The sequence below is a fragment of the Anguilla anguilla genome, chromosome 17 (genome assembly GCF_013347855.1).
Source record: "Anguilla anguilla isolate fAngAng1 chromosome 17, fAngAng1.pri, whole genome shotgun sequence".
In the NCBI taxonomy this organism is placed as follows: domain Eukaryota; kingdom Metazoa; phylum Chordata; class Actinopteri; order Anguilliformes; family Anguillidae; genus Anguilla; species Anguilla anguilla.
This window is the reverse complement of record NC_049217.1, coordinates 9,633,467-9,651,418: the sequence shown is the minus strand read 5'-3', so window position 1 is coordinate 9,651,418 and position 17,952 is coordinate 9,633,467. Positions and strand designations below refer to the sequence as shown.

The 17,952-nt window shown below is 44.7% G+C and overlaps 1 protein-coding gene across 4 annotated transcripts; it reads left to right on the top strand.

Annotated features, from left to right (window-relative positions):
• Positions 1 to 380: 380 nt before the first annotated feature.
• LOC118216596 (ras-related protein Rab-40C) lies at positions 381 to 17,537 on the top strand. Of its 4 annotated transcripts, none has more exons than XM_035397920.1 (8): positions 381 to 469; positions 1,091 to 1,256; positions 1,683 to 1,997; positions 7,890 to 7,950; positions 8,767 to 8,827; positions 10,661 to 10,738; positions 11,918 to 12,140; positions 13,454 to 17,537. In XM_035397920.1, exons 3-8 carry the CDS (start codon positions 1,844 to 1,846, stop codon positions 13,726 to 13,728), a joined length of 852 nt encoding a protein of 283 aa, XP_035253811.1. In that variant the 5' UTR covers positions 381 to 469; positions 1,091 to 1,256; positions 1,683 to 1,843; the 3' UTR covers positions 13,729 to 17,537. The 4 variants fall into 4 exon arrangements, with proteins under 4 accessions (XP_035253811.1, XP_035253809.1, XP_035253812.1 ...); XM_035397918.1 differs by having other exon boundaries at positions 1,091 to 1,275; XM_035397919.1 differs by lacking the exon at positions 381 to 469 and adding an exon at positions 489 to 758 and having other exon boundaries at positions 1,091 to 1,275.
• The last annotated feature ends 415 nt before the right edge of the window (positions 17,538 to 17,952 follow it).

Sequence of the window (17,952 nt, the reverse complement as noted above, 5' to 3'; positions counted from 1 at the left end):
ATTCATTTATAGTTTTGTGTTGTCTCGTTCACGTCACGTTTGACACCCCGTAGGCTACTGTCATTTTTTTTACTGTACAAAAATCCATACAGTAATATCAGACGTGATTCTGTCAGGCAGTTAAAATTGTATACTTAAATGACACCTTGTGATGGTGCCTGACTCTGAAAAAAGGTTAAAGAAGTTCATTAAAAACCAAACAACACCTCGTTGTCGTTATTTTCTTTTAAGTAGTCTTGTCTCTTCAAATTTTGCAAATACAGTCAACTTGACTCACATGTGTGGCAGTTCATGTAACAGAATGTGTTTTAAACCAATCGCAAGAAATAAGTGATCTATTATCCAATTGAAAACGGAGGAGGGTGGGTTTTGCGTTTGGGGGTGGACACCGTGAGCGCGTCGTGTCTGACAGATCTGCCAGAATATGAATAACGAACAGGACACAGGCACAAGCTGCTCGACCTGATATGTATGTATATTTTTGGCTGCGTGATCAGGTTAAGGTTTAATTTCAAGACGCAGTCTAGTTAGCTTCGTGGGAAAGACGCGTCTGGCCTTTCAGTTCAAAATTAGTTTCAATACATGCCGAGGAGTTCCTAAGCTTTGTTATTCAGGCCCGGATCTGTACCTTGGACTAAGTAGTGATAGCCAGTTAGCTGCACCCGTGTTGTGTACGCTCTTCAAAACAGATATGATCGTATAATAACAAATAGTTAGTACGCAGCCCGCTAGCGTTTTGGTTGGATCTGGACAACGAGGTAGCCAATTTAATCCGTATTCAAAGTTAACGTAGCTAGTCCGCTAGTGTTTGCCAGTTGGTAGCCTTGCTACTAGTTAACGTTATCTCCAGTCGTCCTATGTAGCCAAAGCCATCGTTGTCTTGTTGATTGTTAGCTAGCTAGATTGGATTACCTAGCTATCTTCTAAGTTCTTGTTGCTTGTTTTTACACGACTTGCCAACTAATTAGCTTGGTCTCTCTGTGAGGCTGCGACTTGCTACCTAACCTTAAATAAACGTTTCACGGTTGTGTATGACCGCGGTTCATGGGACATTTGAAACGTTTCTGAAAGACTTCCTTTGTGTTGACAGTGCGCACCCGCACGAGAACAATGAAGCATCAGACCTAGGCGAGGAGAAGGAGCACATCATCGTTGCACGAAGGGAAAAAGAAAACAAAGATGTGTTTTCCTTCCCGTGGGACTGAGCTCCTTTCGGATTGCGCTACGCTTTTCATATGCAGACTGTCTGTTAGGCGGTAATTATACATTTTAAATGTAAGTTCTGCTCAAATCTTAAACAGACGTTGGGCTATGAAGAAGAGGGCAGCAATTGTTCCATAAAATTAAAACTTGATTTTTGGCAATTTGTTTGATAAATTCAGTGATTAATGAGTTGATTAGCTAGCTACGCTGGAGTGTGAATGTGTTCATTATATTAAGTGTGTTTATTTAGCTCGTTGACATAGGTACCATTGGATAAATTTTCCTCCGTTGGCTTTTGTCTTTTATTTTTGGGTGTAGTATTTTAACTTGCAGCGCTGAGATGTTCAGTGATGCTCATTTTTCTGTCAAGATGCTGTAAGACTTCTGGAAATTTAATTTAATTTAATGGCACGTTTATTGTGTGTTTGGGTCTTTTTACAAATCCTTATTTGATGTTTCCCGATTATTTTATTTTTAAGGACGAACAGAAGAGAACATCGTGACCTTGCATGCCTGCTCACTTGGCCGAAGACGTGTCCGCAGTAAGCTGTCATTGCTCTGGGAGGCGACAGCTAGGAGGGGTGCAGCCGTGGGACCAGCCCAGGGCACGCCCGGCGCTCTCGTGTCACGTGGAGTTCCGATGCGAGGAACGATGGGGACTCAGGGTAGCCCCGTCAAGAGCTATGACTACCTCCTGAAATTCCTGCTCGTGGGAGACAGCGACGTGGGGAAAGGCGAGATCTTGGACAGCTTGCAAGATGGATCGGCAGAGTCGCCCTATGCCTACAGCAGCGGTGAGTGTCACGCGCACACATCCACAAGCTCTCCTGGACAAAATTAAAGTTCTGCGTGCATGTAGCGAAGCATTCCATACGTTCAGGGGGATTTGGAGGATCTGTTGGTTGAATGACAAGTAAACCAACACAAATATAAAGGTGGTATAGCTGGTATGACTGCACACAGTATCCACAAACGTACACGTTTTCAGTTTTCTTGCAGGTGTTACTTTTTTAATCTTGCCGTCATACAGCATATTTACAAGTGTTGCCTACTGTTTCAGTGCTAATTAAGTATTAATTATGTATCTTTATCCAGCAAGATAAACCCCTATGGCCACAGTCAGCCATGGTGGGCTTAGTCTAAGTTTTGCAGAGATCTTGTACACTTAATTCAGCAAAAGTGGTGTTGACTGCACAGTCATTCATGTGCACTCTTTACATGAACATTGTTCTGATAGTTGATAGTTCATTAAAAGAGATAGTCAGTCTCATTTCACTTACCAACACTTTCTGATGAGAGATTATGATCTATTACCTCCATGGGAAGTCAGATATTTCCCCTCTAGTCTTCAGCATGGTTTTCATAATGGTCCATCAAAGTGTTTTTAGGGAACCAGTATAGTGAGCCAGAAGCCTGATAAACATGAGTCTGTCAAAGCAGCAATGATTGACACACTGTTTCCATGGCAACATTGACAGTTGGGCAGGCTCAGGGGCTAGGCAATGAGTTTATTTGTATACAAACACACACAGACAATCAATCTTATCAGGTCCCTGCATATGGTTACAGTTGGATAGTCTAATTGTATTCATTTTTATTTTTATTATTATTGTAGGAAATACTTAAGAATACTCTAAAGAAGTGTGAATATGATTGAACATGAGATTTTTTTGTTTAAAGTTGTGAAGACAACATTTTTGAAGGCGAAGATGTTTCTTTGATGTTAGGGGGTGGGGGCACCGATTGGATTATGTACTATCTGCTCAGACCTTTTGAATTCTTGATGGCTTGTTGCCCTCTTCATCCGTGAACTGAACACCCCACAGTGGGCCATCACTGACTGAACTGCCATGCTCCATCACCGATTTGCTTGAAGGAGCAAAAACTAGCCCTTATCTCTTTTAATGTAGCGGTAATTGCTCAGACTGCCACACTCCACGTCTGTTAACACGTGCCGCCATTTCCCACCCCAATGCATGTTCATTCCTTTGAGTCCAGAAACATTTTTTTTGCTGGATAAATGGGGGGGGGGGGGGGGGAGTTGTTTCCATTGTAGTTAATGCCGTATACTGTACCATTTCTTTTTCCTCACAATGCAGTCACCCCGCTTGGTTTGATTTCTACAATGCCCGATTTTGACTTTCCAAGCCCAAACAACGTGGCCTTGTTTTATTTAGTCTTCCAGCAGGCGAGTTTGGCTGTGCCACTGGTTTCTCTTAAATACTTTGGTTTTCAGATACACAATTCATCGCTGCCTCTACCGTGACCTCTCTGAAACAGCAAAACTATGAATCATTAAAATATTCACAGAAACCTGCATCAGTGGCTTACATACCATGGAAGCCAAGCTGTACTTCTGGACAAGCAAACCATTGTTTTCCTTAATAATTGTTTGATTTATTTACAACAATGTTTTCATTTTTATTGGCTGGTTAATCAATTTGTATTGTGTAATGCTTATTCAGAGTGATATATACAGCTTTAGGCATTACAGTAAAGAACAGCCATAGCCTAGTTAAATAGCTGTAGGCCTAGGCCTACCTAAAACACATCAGTGGGTCTTTTTGGATCTTATCCAGTGAAAACACACCCCCCTGACAGTAGGTAGCAGTTCATTGTGACTGCATTTGAGCTTTGAAATATATCTAGCTGTATTAAGTAGTGATGGAAATAAGGCAATTGAATATATATGTTTTTCTTTTAACAATAACATACCATCTAACGGTTGTCATGGACATCAGAACACTCTGTAGAGCCAATTCTCTTTCAAAGAAAATTTGAAGAGAAGCAAAATTCCTTGGGTCTTACAGCTTTTACTGATGTTCTTTCTAAATGTCTTCCTTTCTAGTTGAGAGAGCTTAGTCGTAAATATTTGAAGAGCACAGCGCAGAGCAGTTACACAGGAGAATTTATCCGGTCATCTCCGGCTTTTAGTCGTCGAGAGTTCTCCAAGGCCCTTTTCAGTGCAGGTGTGGAATCCTGGGCTCCTGGCTCTTGTAGATATATCTACAGACCTAGGGCTTAAAGGCATGTCATCTGAACCTGTTATATCAATCAGTAAATCAGATGTATTTATTTAGTGCTTCACACATAGAATTCCATAGAAACCGTTCATGAGACGTCCTACCAGAAATAAGGTGTGCTGCAAGCCCGTCCACTATAATTGCAGGTACAGGATAAAGACAGGAAACAATGAGGAAAAACATTACCTACACACTGCTACTCCTCCAAAATGTGATTTGTGAGCGTGAGCCCATTGTTACCTCCTCATGATCACCTAACGAATACCAATGTGGTTGAACTGTTGTCCTTTTGATTGCATGATGAATCGTCACAGTTAGGAACCAGTGTACGTTGTCCCCCTCCCTCACTTCTGACAGGAACACGCAGCGTATTTTAAGATGTAATCAATATGAGTACTGTAAACAGCGTTGCTCTTGAGGGGGTCTGAAACCGCACCTCTGGCATTTGTGATTCGCTGTTTTTCCAAAAACACAGAGCTATAATTTAGAACACGGAGCTTTTTTTCGGAGATGGGAGCGCTAGGACTACGGCTGGAATCCAAATTTCAGGTTTCTTCTTCTTCCTGCAGCCTGCATATTTCATCAGGGCAGAAGAACATTATGATGACGGGAACAGACTGTTCAGCTCAGCTCAGTGATTTTGCACGTATCTGCAGTAAGGATGATCATCTTGCATTTGCATGGCAGTCCTTATGGATGAAAAACAATAAAGATCATAGCTTTATATGCAGATACAAATGGAAAAATATGATATTCAAGCTGACCTGAAAAAGAATAAAAAGTAGATTAAGGTGACTGTTCATCTAGAGCGAAAGACAAACCCAACATGTTTTTTTAGCTTCCTCAATTATTCTGGTTTTTGCAGTAACTTGTGCTGCTTTAAAACGTGTATTTCTATACAACAGCCACAGAACAAGCTACGAAAGCAACACTGATTTTAAAAATAACCCAGAATGACCATGTTTATCGTTTTATGCTGTTTCGCTGGCAGTCGGTTTTGTCGTTCAAGGGTTTGCAGTCTGCACGTTTTCAGTTCGCACCGGTTCCTCGGGGCCAGATGCAGTGTACTCTAAACGCAAAGCTTTGCCGTTATCTTTGAATAACAGAAATAACATCGGGAGTGCCTGGAGCGAAAATTCTTCTGTTTTATTCCCTCTGAGCGTACGCGAGTGTCAGAGTCATGTTGCTTTATAACCAATGAATAGAGGAAATGTACAATATTTCTCCACAATTTAAGGACATGGAGCACATTGCGATTAGATCTTATCCTCAGTTTCAAGAGCAGGAGATGGAAGAAATGTTATCTGGGACTTCGGAAGAGGTTACACTATGTCATTCATGAAGATGTTATCTCTGATGTAATGACATGGCGATGGTCTTAATATCTGGCTGCCATGTGGCATTTACATATTCGCGGGGTGCAGTCGAGGTACCTGGACGTCAGTAGGAGTGCAGCGCGTGCATCATTTTCTGTCAGTCACTGACAGTCGTATGAGCCAATCAAAAGAAGCCAATCCTGTTCTTCATGGAAAAAGGTGATTGGCTGGAATCACTGTGTTGCTGATTGAGCTCATTAGCTCCTCTGACTGGGGTGTATGAAGCCTCATTCTGCCACCACTTCGCTTGAGTGGCTCAGCTTCTGTCAGAGACCGTGTGAAGACCAACTCAGCCTGTGAACCCGCACCCCTCACCCCAGCCCCCACCTTGTCCACCTGCTGCCCTGTGTGTGGTGCTTCTGCAGGGGGGTCCGCAGGCGCGGAACACGAGCTGGTAATTACACCGACGGCACGTGCCACGCGTCCCCGGTGGCGACAGCTTGGACGACCAATCGCAGAGCGGCGCGACCAAATGAGTCCGCCTCCCCGAGGCTGAGTGGGCTGATGGATGGATGGAAAAAAGCAGGTCCCTGAAGCCTGGAAAGGGTGCTTTTTAAACCCTCTCCTCCCTCCGGCGGGGACAGGAACAGCTTGGTGATTAGCGTCGCTCGCTCCATTTGTCACAGCTGTGCCGGTGCGGTTAGGACCAGTCGTCCTTCCTCGGTAATCTCGTTATTGTGGGTGACTAATTGCGAAAGATGGACGTGCGAGGCCTGTCTGTACCCCTGTCCTGTCTGTCATCTGAGAGAGTGGTGCGTATCTCCGTCCCCAATACCGGCTGGTGTTTCTACATTCATTTAAGTCGAGAGAGGGTTTTTTTTTGGTCATTACTGGGTCATCACAGAGGATAGATTAGCACAAAGTAGCTTCCAGGAATTGATGCCTTTAACCTCAGAGAACCTGTTAGTGTTCTGTTTTGTAAATTACATCCCCCCCATGTTCGGCCTGTGGGAAAAGCACGCCGGCCCTCTGTTGCAAGCAGAAGACCCCATTAATGTGCAAAACAGCTCTGCTTAAATACCACCTGGAGAAGTCGTGATTCCATCAAAAAAGGAGCCTAACTAGTGTACAGCATCACTGTGAACACCAGAACACTGTGATATCCTAGCAACAAGCAGACTTCACTGAAAGCCGTTATAAGGCTTTCCAGACCTATTACAGAATTAAACTCAGGGAAAATGTTTTGCTGGACATTACAAAGTGTTTCTTCATCTGCAAAGTAAGGCCCTTTAGCTAGTTTGTGCCAGGTATATCCAACTTAACCAGGGGTGCATTTAACTTCTGTTCTGAATTATTTCCTTTGTAAACAATCATTTGTTTGAACTGGCCTTTTTGATAGTTGTGAGCTACCATTGCAGTCCTTGTGTATTCTGCCCTGTCCTGTTTTGATGTGGTGTGGTCCAGCGCTGGTGCATACAGCTGTTGATAAAGATAAGCCAGAATAATTAGTTGGAACAAAAAGCAGAATACACCGGCCCCCCAGGACTGGAACTATGCACCGCTGAACTTTGACGCTTTCCCCGGCGAGCAGTTTCAAATTAATTAACTTCTGAAAAAATTCTAATTAATTGCTCCACTCTGATTAGTTTTCCACATCATGCAGTAAGGGCTGGGTAATACGGCATTGTCCAATGAGAGACGGAGAGAGCTCTTATCCTCCCCGTGTTGCCTTCCTTTCCGCCTTGTCGATGGCTGTCGCGCGAGGGTGCGGACTGCGCTGGCCATCGCCTCCCGTTAGAGCGACGAGACGGCGGAGCTGCGGGATCGAACGCTGAGTAACCGCAGTGACAGGGAGGCACAGCGTCATCCGCAGGGAGGTTTCCCACAGCTGTACCCCAACGACAGGATGCTAGCCAACAGGCCGCCTGTCGCTGGGTCATTGCCAGGACAGACTCAGCTGCCCCCCCCCCCCCCCCCGCTTTCCCCTGGAGATGTGCTGATGCTTCGTTTGATTGAATATCCATGTGTCTGTCAAGGGAAGCATTTGCTCAAAACTGTGCTGATTCAGGCCATAAAGACAACACAAATAGGCCTAAAACAGGTCATACAGAAATTTTGATTAAATATAATTGGGGGACTTGTTAGGGAAATGAATGCTGCATTTACAACACAAAAAAAAAGATTTTCCTATTGCTTTTTTCCTGTAAGGCATGTTTGAGTCATACTTGGGTCGGGAGCTTTGCTACGTGTTGCTAACAGACTGTGTGTTGGTTACCAGCTGGATGTTTGTAGAGTCGGTCATGTTCCAATTCTTTTTTCCTGGCTCACTCGTCTGGTTTTCTTCCAGGGATCGACTACAAAACCACCACAATCCTGCTGGATGGACGGAGGGTCAAGCTGGAGCTGTGGTGAGTGGATTTCCACAGCCTGCGTTCCACATCTGCACACGTGTGCTACACACTCGTACGGTACCGCTAACCTCTATGGTACTGCACTCCTGTACACTACAACATACCTGCACCCAACGTCCTGCAGACCTTTACATTACTGCGCACGTTCACTATACACCTGTACTGCACTATACACCTGTGCTGCACTGCAGATCTGTGTGCACTGTAGCAGAGATAGTGATGCTCCTAATGCGTAGTGCAGAGGCAGATTTGTGAAAGAGAGGAGAGGGAGCCGCTGAATGAGCACAGGGCCAGCATCAAGGGCACGACAGATGCAAGGGATTATGGGTGTCGGCGTCGCCTGGCTCATGAGCAGATTAAGTGTAACATATGGGAGAGTAATGGGGGGATAATGGACGTTCTGGGCAGGCCTGAGGATGGGTGCTTACCGGTGAATGCTGGGAGATGTGTTTCAGGGCCACAGCGAGGCCTGCTTTTGGCGAGTGAGCGCTCGTCCTACTCGTTGCACACCCAGAACCACACACGAGGCCCAACCCCCCCCTCCCCGCACCATGTGTGTCTTTAATTACATCACATTATTTATTCTGTTAGCCAGCAGCCCAAAGCCAGGTGAGAGTCACAGCCTTTGCTGTGTTTACACTGCTGGGTGTTTGCTGGAGTTGTGGTTGGCTGGCCCATGTTTTTCGGGTGAGGCAGCTGCAGTGAATCTGCGACCGTCTGGTTCAGGGCCCCGCTCCACTGCACTACCCTGCTACCTAGCAACCAGCGTCCTGTCTATCCTTCACCCTCTCTGTCTGGCTGTTTGTCCTGCAGGGATACGTCAGGACAAGGTCGATTCTGCACCATCTTCAGGTCCTACTCCAGAGGGGCACAGGTAAGGGGGGGAGAGGGTTTCGGTCATTGCTTAACTGCATGAGGAAAGGTACTGTTGTTTTCATTTCATGTTCTGCTCCTTTGGAAACTTGCTCCCTAACCAGATTTTGGATGGACCCGACATATCGTTAGAGAGGGAGACAGACCTGGGTCAAATACGTACTTGTTTTGGATTCAAATACTTTTCTGTGCTCTGTGTTGATCTTGCCTGGTGTAATTGAGCCTGCCAATATGATCAGAAGCGTTTGCACTTTTTGAGAGTATTTCATTGGTTCCACTGCACCAGACAAGATCAGTAAAGCGTAGAAAAGTATTTGAATCCAAAACAAATACGTATTTGACCCAGGTCTGGAGGGAGAGGAGCAATACCAGCTTTTTTTACTGGTGGAAAGTGTGACTCCTCTATGTTTAATGCTCAGTGATAATCAGAAATGTAATATATGTGTTGTCTAATAAGGAGGTTGAATTTTGAGGAGGTGCTTGTGTGCATGACTGTTTTATGCTCTTTTTCGTTTGACCGATCGGTCTGTAACTTTGGGGCCTTCTGCTGTGTTTTAGTTATGAAAGGAAGTCAGTCAGTTGGGGGTCTGTCTGTTGGGGAGGAGATGTGCCTTTTGGTTGGTTGGCAGATGGAACTGCATGTGATCCCAGGGAAATGAAGCTACAGCTATCTGCTGCTGCAGAGAGCTGTTCTCTGCAACTGCCCGCAAGCTGTCAAATGTGCTCTCTTCCTGAGGAGTCTGCCTGTTACTGTCAGCCCGCTAGCTGTGTTACTGTGTGTCACTCATTTTAATGAGCTGCCATCTCTGCACTTCAGTGTGTTCACACTGAGCTTCAACAGGCTGCTCTCTGGAACAAAATAAAACAGCCACATATCAGTGCCCAGTGGAGGGTGCGGGATTATTATCAGTTGTTACTATTCATTCATTCATTCATTCATTCATTCATTCATTTATTCAGTAGATGCTCTTAGTTCATGAGCTGAGTGTCTGAGACACCATGGAAATATGCATTAAATTCACATCACAGGAGCAACAAGACAGGGCAGCAGCACAGTGATGGAGAATCCAACTGAAGAAGTGCCACTTAGATTAATCTTTCCCTCATTGTCCGTTTTCATGAAAATTCCTTTTGTAGGCATTGGCACACACATAGTGCTGCATTGCTGTACATACTATACCGTATAATAATTATCCAATACAACACAATATATATTGTGCATGTACACCGATAGCCAAATAATATTCTGTAAGAACAACAGAACCTGATTACAGAGCTCATGTGGTGCCAAATAGTGAGCCTTAAGAGAAACATTACCTTGCATCATTTTGGAATAACACAGAGAGTAACAACGAGCTGGAATTTGCTCTGTATCAGATCTCACTACGGGAGGTGCAGTGAACAGATGCTGGGGTCGGGGGCATTAGGTCAATTAGCTGCTGAGGTTTTGGAAATGAAATTGGCTTAAAAAGATCCCATTGAGCGACAGGGAGAAGCTGACCAGTGACCTCTGGCCCACAGGGAATTCGAGGTCTGGCTGCTCTATGGATCAGTTAATTAGATATTGAGCCTTGTCTAGGGTTACCTGTGTTTGAGCGGAGAGGAGGGCATGTGTCATTGGAGGGGAGCTGTAATTGGTCTTGTGTAATGTTAAGCCTCAGGGAAGAAGCTACAAGTCAGTACATGTCATAGGGGGCTGGTTTTCTCAGTGCGTTTTTCTTTATGTATGTTTTTTTTTATTATTTAATGCCTGATGTTGGCCAGGAGAGTGATGTCATAATTAGAAATAACGTCGCCAATGTCACAGGAGACTGGTCTTCGTGTGTCTCCACAGGGAATTTTGTTGGTGTATGACATCACCAACCGCTGGTCCTTTGATGGAATCGATCGGTGGATTCGGGAGATTGATGAGGTGAGGGGGAAGACCCTTGTTGAGGAGGAGGGTTTCTCAGTCTGAAAGGGGTCTCTCAGCTCTCTCTCTCAGTGGAGACGTTCTTTATGTATTTATTTTTCTGTTTGTGGAAGAGCTGCTCCCCTGACAGCTCGTGCCTCAGTGCTGTGGAGATGAAGACAGATGTGACAGGGGTCACTGAAGGCCCTGGTGCCATTCCCCTCCCCCACAGTCAGGGTCAGCACATCTCCAGTGTGTATGCACGCACATGCACAGGCACACACACGCACATACATACGCACATACACACACAAACACACACACACGCACATACACACAAACACACACATGCACATACATACGCACATACACACGCAAACACACACACACACACACACATACAAACAAACACACACACACACATGCACACGCACACACATGCACACGCACATACATACGCACATACACACACAAACACACACACACGCACATGCACACAAACACCCCAAGACATGCACAGCACTCACACACACGCACACACATATTCAGACATGCACACTCACTTGCTTGCAAACGCATACACACACACACACACACACACACACACACACACACATACACACTCACACCCCAAGAAATGCAAACCACTCACACAGACACACATATACGTGCACACATATGCACACTTGCTCATAAATGAACAGACTCGCAAAAACACACGCAGGCATCCATGTCCTCAGGAGTGTTCTGTCCCAGACAGGCTGTGTCCTCGTCTGCCTCGGGCCCCCAGCCCTGCTGGAAAGCTGCTGAAGGCCCCGCGGGGCCCCTAAATCAGCCCCTCACAGGCCAGAATGCAGGGCCTGATGGCTCCTCCTGAAACATGCCCCCCCCCATCCCCCACAGCACTGTACTACATTCAATACACTGGGGAGAGAGAGACCGAGAGATCTTTTGGGGGGAGGGGGGGATGCAGAGAGAACGTGGGATATATGGGAAGATATCAGATGAAACAGATTGAAAAACAGACAGTGGGAGATTTTACTTCACGTGCTGTGGTAATACTCCCATTTCTCATGTTAATAAAGCTTGAATTAAAAAAAAAAAAGAATAAACGAGAGGGATAGAGAGGTGACAGTCGTAAGCAAAAGCTGTGAGGTCCGTGCCTGAGTCTGTGGCTGATCTCTCTGCTCCCCGTCCCAGCATGCACCTGGCGTGCCGCGGATCCTGGTGGGCAACCGGCTGCACCTGGCGTTCAAGCGGCAGGTGCCCACGGAGCAGGCGCGGGCGTACGCGGAGAAGAACGGCATGACCTTCTTCGAGGTCAGCCCCCTCTGCAACTTCAACGTCATCGAGTCGTTCACCGAGCTCTCCCGCATCGTGCTCATGAGGCACGGCATGGAGAAGTTCTGGAGACCCAACAGAGGTGAGTGAGTGAGCCGCTGACTGACCGACAGCCCAATAGATGACTGACTAGGTGACTGACTAGGTGATTGACTGACTGACTAATTGGCTGACTATGTGGCTGACCGACTGACTTGGTGACTGACAGACTACATGACAGATTAGGTGACTGACTGACTGAGTGACTATGTCACTGACTGACTCGGTGTCTGAGTGAGTTAGTAAGTGACTTGGTGACTGGCTGACTGAGTGACTGACTGACTAGGTAAGTGAGTGAGTGACTAGGTGACTGACTGACTAAGTGAGTGAGTGAGTGACTTGGTGACTGACTGAGTGACTAGGTGAGTGAGTGAGTGACTTGGTGACTGACTGAGTGACTAGGTGAGTGAGTGAGTGACTTGGTGACTGAGTGACTAGGTGAGTGAGTGAGTGACTTGGTGACTGAGTGACTAGGTGAGTGAGTGAGTGACTAGGTGACTGACTGACTAAGTGAGTGAGTGAGTGACTTGGTGACTGACTGAGTGACTAGGTGAGTGAGTGAGTGAGGGAGCGAGCACCTTGTGGAGTTGTGCTTTATTGAGGGTGCTGAAGCCTGTAACAGCTCTGCACTTCCACCCAAACACTGAAAGTTTCCCACGGGCTTCTCCAGGATGCTAGTAAAATACCACCGCTGGCAGAAGCAAAGTGCTGTTAAAGCACTTCCTAAATGTTGGCAGTTATTATTGCATTTTTCATGTCATTTGCATCACTTAAATTCTCACCCTTCCACCGTTCTGTCAAAAACTCTGTTACTGTGCATTTTAATTATTGAGTTGCTGACTGGTGATTGTTTTGACGCCTTTGTTGTGGTTCAGTTTCAATTGTCTGTTGTGTGACGTAATTATTTTTAATTAAAAATAGCCTTAAAGCAGCTTTTTCTAAAATCTAGAAAATTTTGATATTTAAAATTTTGGTCTTGCATTTTCCATAGGTTTTCAAGTTAATTTCAGTTAAATACAGAAGAAGAATCGGTATCAAAAATTCTAATTCTCCCTCGGGTCCTTCTAAATTGATTCTGGACCACCATCTAGTGGTGTGGAAGGAAATAGCAACTTGCTAGTGATCATTCCGGAAGGATCTGTCAGGCGCTTTAACACTTTCACCACTCTAACAACTTTTTCTTTAGTTTGACTTTTCCTTTAGTAACAAACACATTTATATAAAAAAAACTAGCAGGTCCAAAAGAAGAAACTAAAAGCCCTCTGTAAAAGGGTTTACCAGTTAAGAAGTAGGTGTGTATATATGTGTGTGTATGTGTGTTTATTTTTGTGTTTTGTGTGTGCTTGTCTCTTGTAGTGTTCAGCCTGCAGGACCTGTGTTGCCGGGCGATAGTCTCCTGCACACCAGTGCACTTGATTGACAAGCTGCCCCTCCCAGTTGCCATAAAGAGCCACCTCAAGTCCTTCTCCATGGCCAATGGCATGAACGCAGTCATGATGCACGGCCGCTCCTATTCGCTGGCCAGCGCCTCGGGGGGAAGCAAGGGCAACAGCCTGAAGCGCTCCAAATCCATCCGGCCCCCTCAGAGCCCTCCCCAGAACTGCACCAGGAACAACTGCAAGATCTCTTAGCGCAGGGGGGGCATGGGGGCAATAGGATGTCCAGCAGGCGGTGGGTAGGTGACCCTCACGTGGTGGTTTGGCTCATGGAAGAAAGAGTGAGCCCGTCTCATACTCCACAGAGCTTCGGCTCCTCAAAGGGGGGCTGCCCCGCTCCCGACCCCCTGGCTGAGCCCACGTCAGCAGTCAGTGCTGTGAACCTGCATGTGACAAGCCCAGAACTGACCCCAGATCAGCATGGAGTAGCAAGAAGGTTTTGCCCACCTTGGAAAGCAGGAGGGGGGTGGGGCATCTGAACTGATAGGACAGAGATTTGCACAGGCTCCGCCTTCCGCATTCCAGAGCCATGCTTCTCTGTTCTCAGTCTACACTAAACTTTTTTTCATTGTTTTGATGTATATATGGTAATTTAACAAATGTAATATGGAAAGTACCTGTAAGTAAGGTGTTATGGTTTGTTTTTATTTGTTTATTTTATGAACATTTTCATTTTTTGCTCATAGCATCAGTGTTTTTGCACTGAATCTCACCACCACCTCATCACCTGGAGAATTTGAAACACTTGGCCATTTTCTTTGAGACAGAAAATACTAAACCAGCAACAAGATAATGTCATCCTTCACTGCTGCCTGCTTCCAAATCCGCCCTGCTACTCTTCATTCGCCCCAGAACCTCTGGATCATTCTCTAAGGACAGCGCTCAATGGAGAGGCTCCTGTTGACGTGTAACACTTGAAATGCTGTTGCCTTTAACGCATCAGAACTCACTCAGTCCCGTATCTAGGGCTGTGTCTGAGCTGATGGCATGTTCAGCGCCATCCTTCCACTCTTCTTCTTGCAAACTGCTCTGTCACTTTCTCTCCTGTTCCCTCTCCCTCATCCTCTCCCTCTCCACCACTACCATTCTCATCTCTCACTCTTGTGCCCTCTCTCCCTCACTCTCCTCCTCTTTTCTATTTGCAGTCATGCATGTTTGTGCGGAGTCCTTGGTCATTGTGTTTGTGTTCCGTAATTTAATCATTTTTTCATATGAAGCTATTTCCTGTACAGGTCCAGGCCAGACGGGTCTGATAAGGTTGCTCTTTTAATTGGGGACACTACAGTAGTGATGGAAGAGCCAGTCTTTGTGAATCCGGGAATAGGTGGAGCCGCTGTGTGCTATCAACTGCTGACTTGTCTCGGCCAATCAAATGCCTTTTCTGTCTGCAGTAGAACACTAGCTTTGGCTCCTGTCAGTAAGTCAGTCGTAGCCCACAGTGGCTCCACCCATTTTTGCAGTTCTCGAACTCTCACTCCCCCGTCCCTACTCTCCAGACGCCCTTTCTGGGAAAGCCCTCAGTTTCTCAATACCCTCTGTTTATTTCACAAATCTTAGAAACGCTGCTTCTTTCTTCCTCTTTTCCTGCAAGCTTGCATTTGCAGTTGTTTCGATTTGAATTTCTTTCCCATTTGCATGTGCGCAGAGCCCTTGGATCCAATGCTTCAGTAACTGCCGCTCGCTGCCACTTTTAGCCCTGTTACCCACTTGTGCCAGATGCATAATGGCTGCACCTACTCTCTGTCTACCTCTCCTTGTGTTCAGTAGCGTACAGTGCTAAAACAGTCACAGGAGTTTTGCAGTAGATTTACCCTTTTATGTCAGGACTCTAGACTCCAGGTTTTTTAATATACGTATTTTTGATCTCCAGTGAATTACCAGGAAATAATTTTGTGTTATAGCATGTTTTTGAAACTGCACCTGATTTTTTATTTTATTTTATTTTTCATTTTTGTTAAATGCAAATTGAACTATTTTTGAATTGTCTGGTTTAAGTTGAGAACAGGAAGTCCATGCAAAGTGTGCCAAAGTTTACCTGAGTGGAAACATTGATAAGCAGAGGAACAAGAATAGAGTTATTTGATAAGCACAACAGAGAACATACCCTACAGCTCCTGTCAAAATTATGATTGATGACTTATGATTGACAGCCGCCCCTGATGTGTGTACATTTGAATGGGCGTAGATCTGTTTGAACATTTTTAATGTTTTTTTTTTAATGTGATAGGCTAATTTGTATTTTTTTATGTACCAGTATTTGGCAAATGACTGAGCTGATTTGCAATCAGTGGAGTCCTGTTTTCTTGATGGCTGACATAATGGTCACAAGGGTAGCATAACACCACCTTTTTAAATAATTAAACAACTGGTATAGCATCCATCAAGGAATGATTACCTCAGTCGATCGGGAGATGATCAGGATAAAATTTACCGATGAATACACTCTTTTTTCAGTAATTTTTAGTTGTGGATATAGAAACCCTAACCAAGCACCACTCTCACCATTTCCTGATTCACCTATCTTTTTCCCCCCTCGTTGTATGTGGAAAAACTTCATTTTTCATTATTTTTCAACAATGAATCTGTCAGCTAGCAAGAAAACAAGACTTGATTGATTGACAATCAGTTCTGTAGGTCTAAAAATGAAAAACGCATATGCGTAGGTTCTATCACAACTGAAATATGAATTATAAACTAAAGAACAAAAACAAGCAGCATTTCTGGGATGTAAACTGCAAAATTGGGCTTATAATTAGGGGCTTGATGTACTTAAATTGAAAAGCCACTGGCAAACAAGCACTTGGGATAGGAGGGATATTTCTACTCCACTTAGCTGGAGTACAGCACTTTCATTCCTGTGGTAAACCCAAGCCCTGATGTGTTTACTGCTAATATGTTTTTTTTCCCTTTTTTGATTCTGTTTGTTATTTAAGCAACTGCCTTTGTAGCAATAGTTGGCTGTCTGCTAACCCCAGTCATTCTCTCTCCACTGCCCCCATCCCCAGACCCTTTTTAAATCTCAGGGACTAGGCTCCACCCCATTTAGCAGGACCCAACCAATGCAACCTGCGTGCTTAAGGCTGAGCATTGGGTCTGACATGGAGGCCTTCTTTTCAAGGGGGACATAACCCCCCCCCCACCCCACCCTTCCCCCTCACAACCTGTTCTTCAGGTTGGGGTGAGTTCAGTATTATAGAAATTTTTACCATCAGCGCAGGAAGAGAGATCTGCCAATAACGCAGTCCCCAGGAGGAGTAGAGAAGACCCAGCGTTAATTTGAGCTCCTGTACCTGCACCTGCTCCTGGGCTTTGTAGGGGTCTTTTACCCTCACCTGGAGTCTCCTCAGTGTGCTTCCTGTGGTACTTCATCCACCTCACCCCCCACCCCAGGCATCTGGACAGATGCACTAGGATTTGTTAATACTTCTGCTCATGTTTCCATTTGATGAGGTCATTTGTAGCTTCTCCAGCAAGACGCATCCTGTTCGGACCCTGCAGCCACTCCCAAAAAGATGAGTTTATTACAGATAGCCATGTTTTTTTTTTTTTTTTTGGTTTGTTTTTTTTTTTTTAAATGTATTTTTGTGAATGCAGGAAAGTAGTCAAACGTTTATTCAGTATGTCTGGCAGTGTCTGGATAATTTCAAATGGAATGTGAGAGAAGATTAATGGTGGTGGGGGTAGAGTGGGTTTGGTCATAGTCCTTGCTGATCTTTTGTTGCTGCTGGGGAAGGGTGGAGTGTGAAGCTACAGTTGCATTGGTTCAGTCTTATCAGGTTTTTCCTCTTGTGTGGAATGGATGAAGGGAAATGTGATATTATTACTATGATTATTAAATGTAAACACTATTCTTTTGGTTTAAGCTGCTGGGTAACTTTAATGAGGAATGCTTTCTAAGTGTTATTCAAATGACAAATGGAAAAATTATTATTATTATTATTGATTGTACAGTTCTTAGTATATGAAATGCAAGGCTTTTTCCACAATAAAACTTAACAAAACAATCCTATTTTGTTTCATTTCCAGCTGTGTGCTGTCACAGTGCCTTTAACTGATTATAAAAACCAATCCCAGAACCCAAGTGATCCTTTTGCCAGTAGGCAAATACTCAAAAACACAGAGACTCACGAGATGAAGTAAGTTGAAGCACTACCACTGACAGAATTTGTTTTCATAAAACACCCAAAGCAAAAAAATTGTTCAAACAATGGTGTCATTTTTATTTAATTTTTATTTCAAGTGTAATAGGAACTGCACATTAATTTAACTATAAATGATTGCTATTTAACTTTCATGTGATGCATAAACTTTGAATGACCACATTCTCTTCAAATGGTAAGATGAAAAAACACAGGGCCAAGTTATATTAAATAATTTAGGAAACATTGGGAAAGCTTTGGGATATAGCTTGTTTAATTT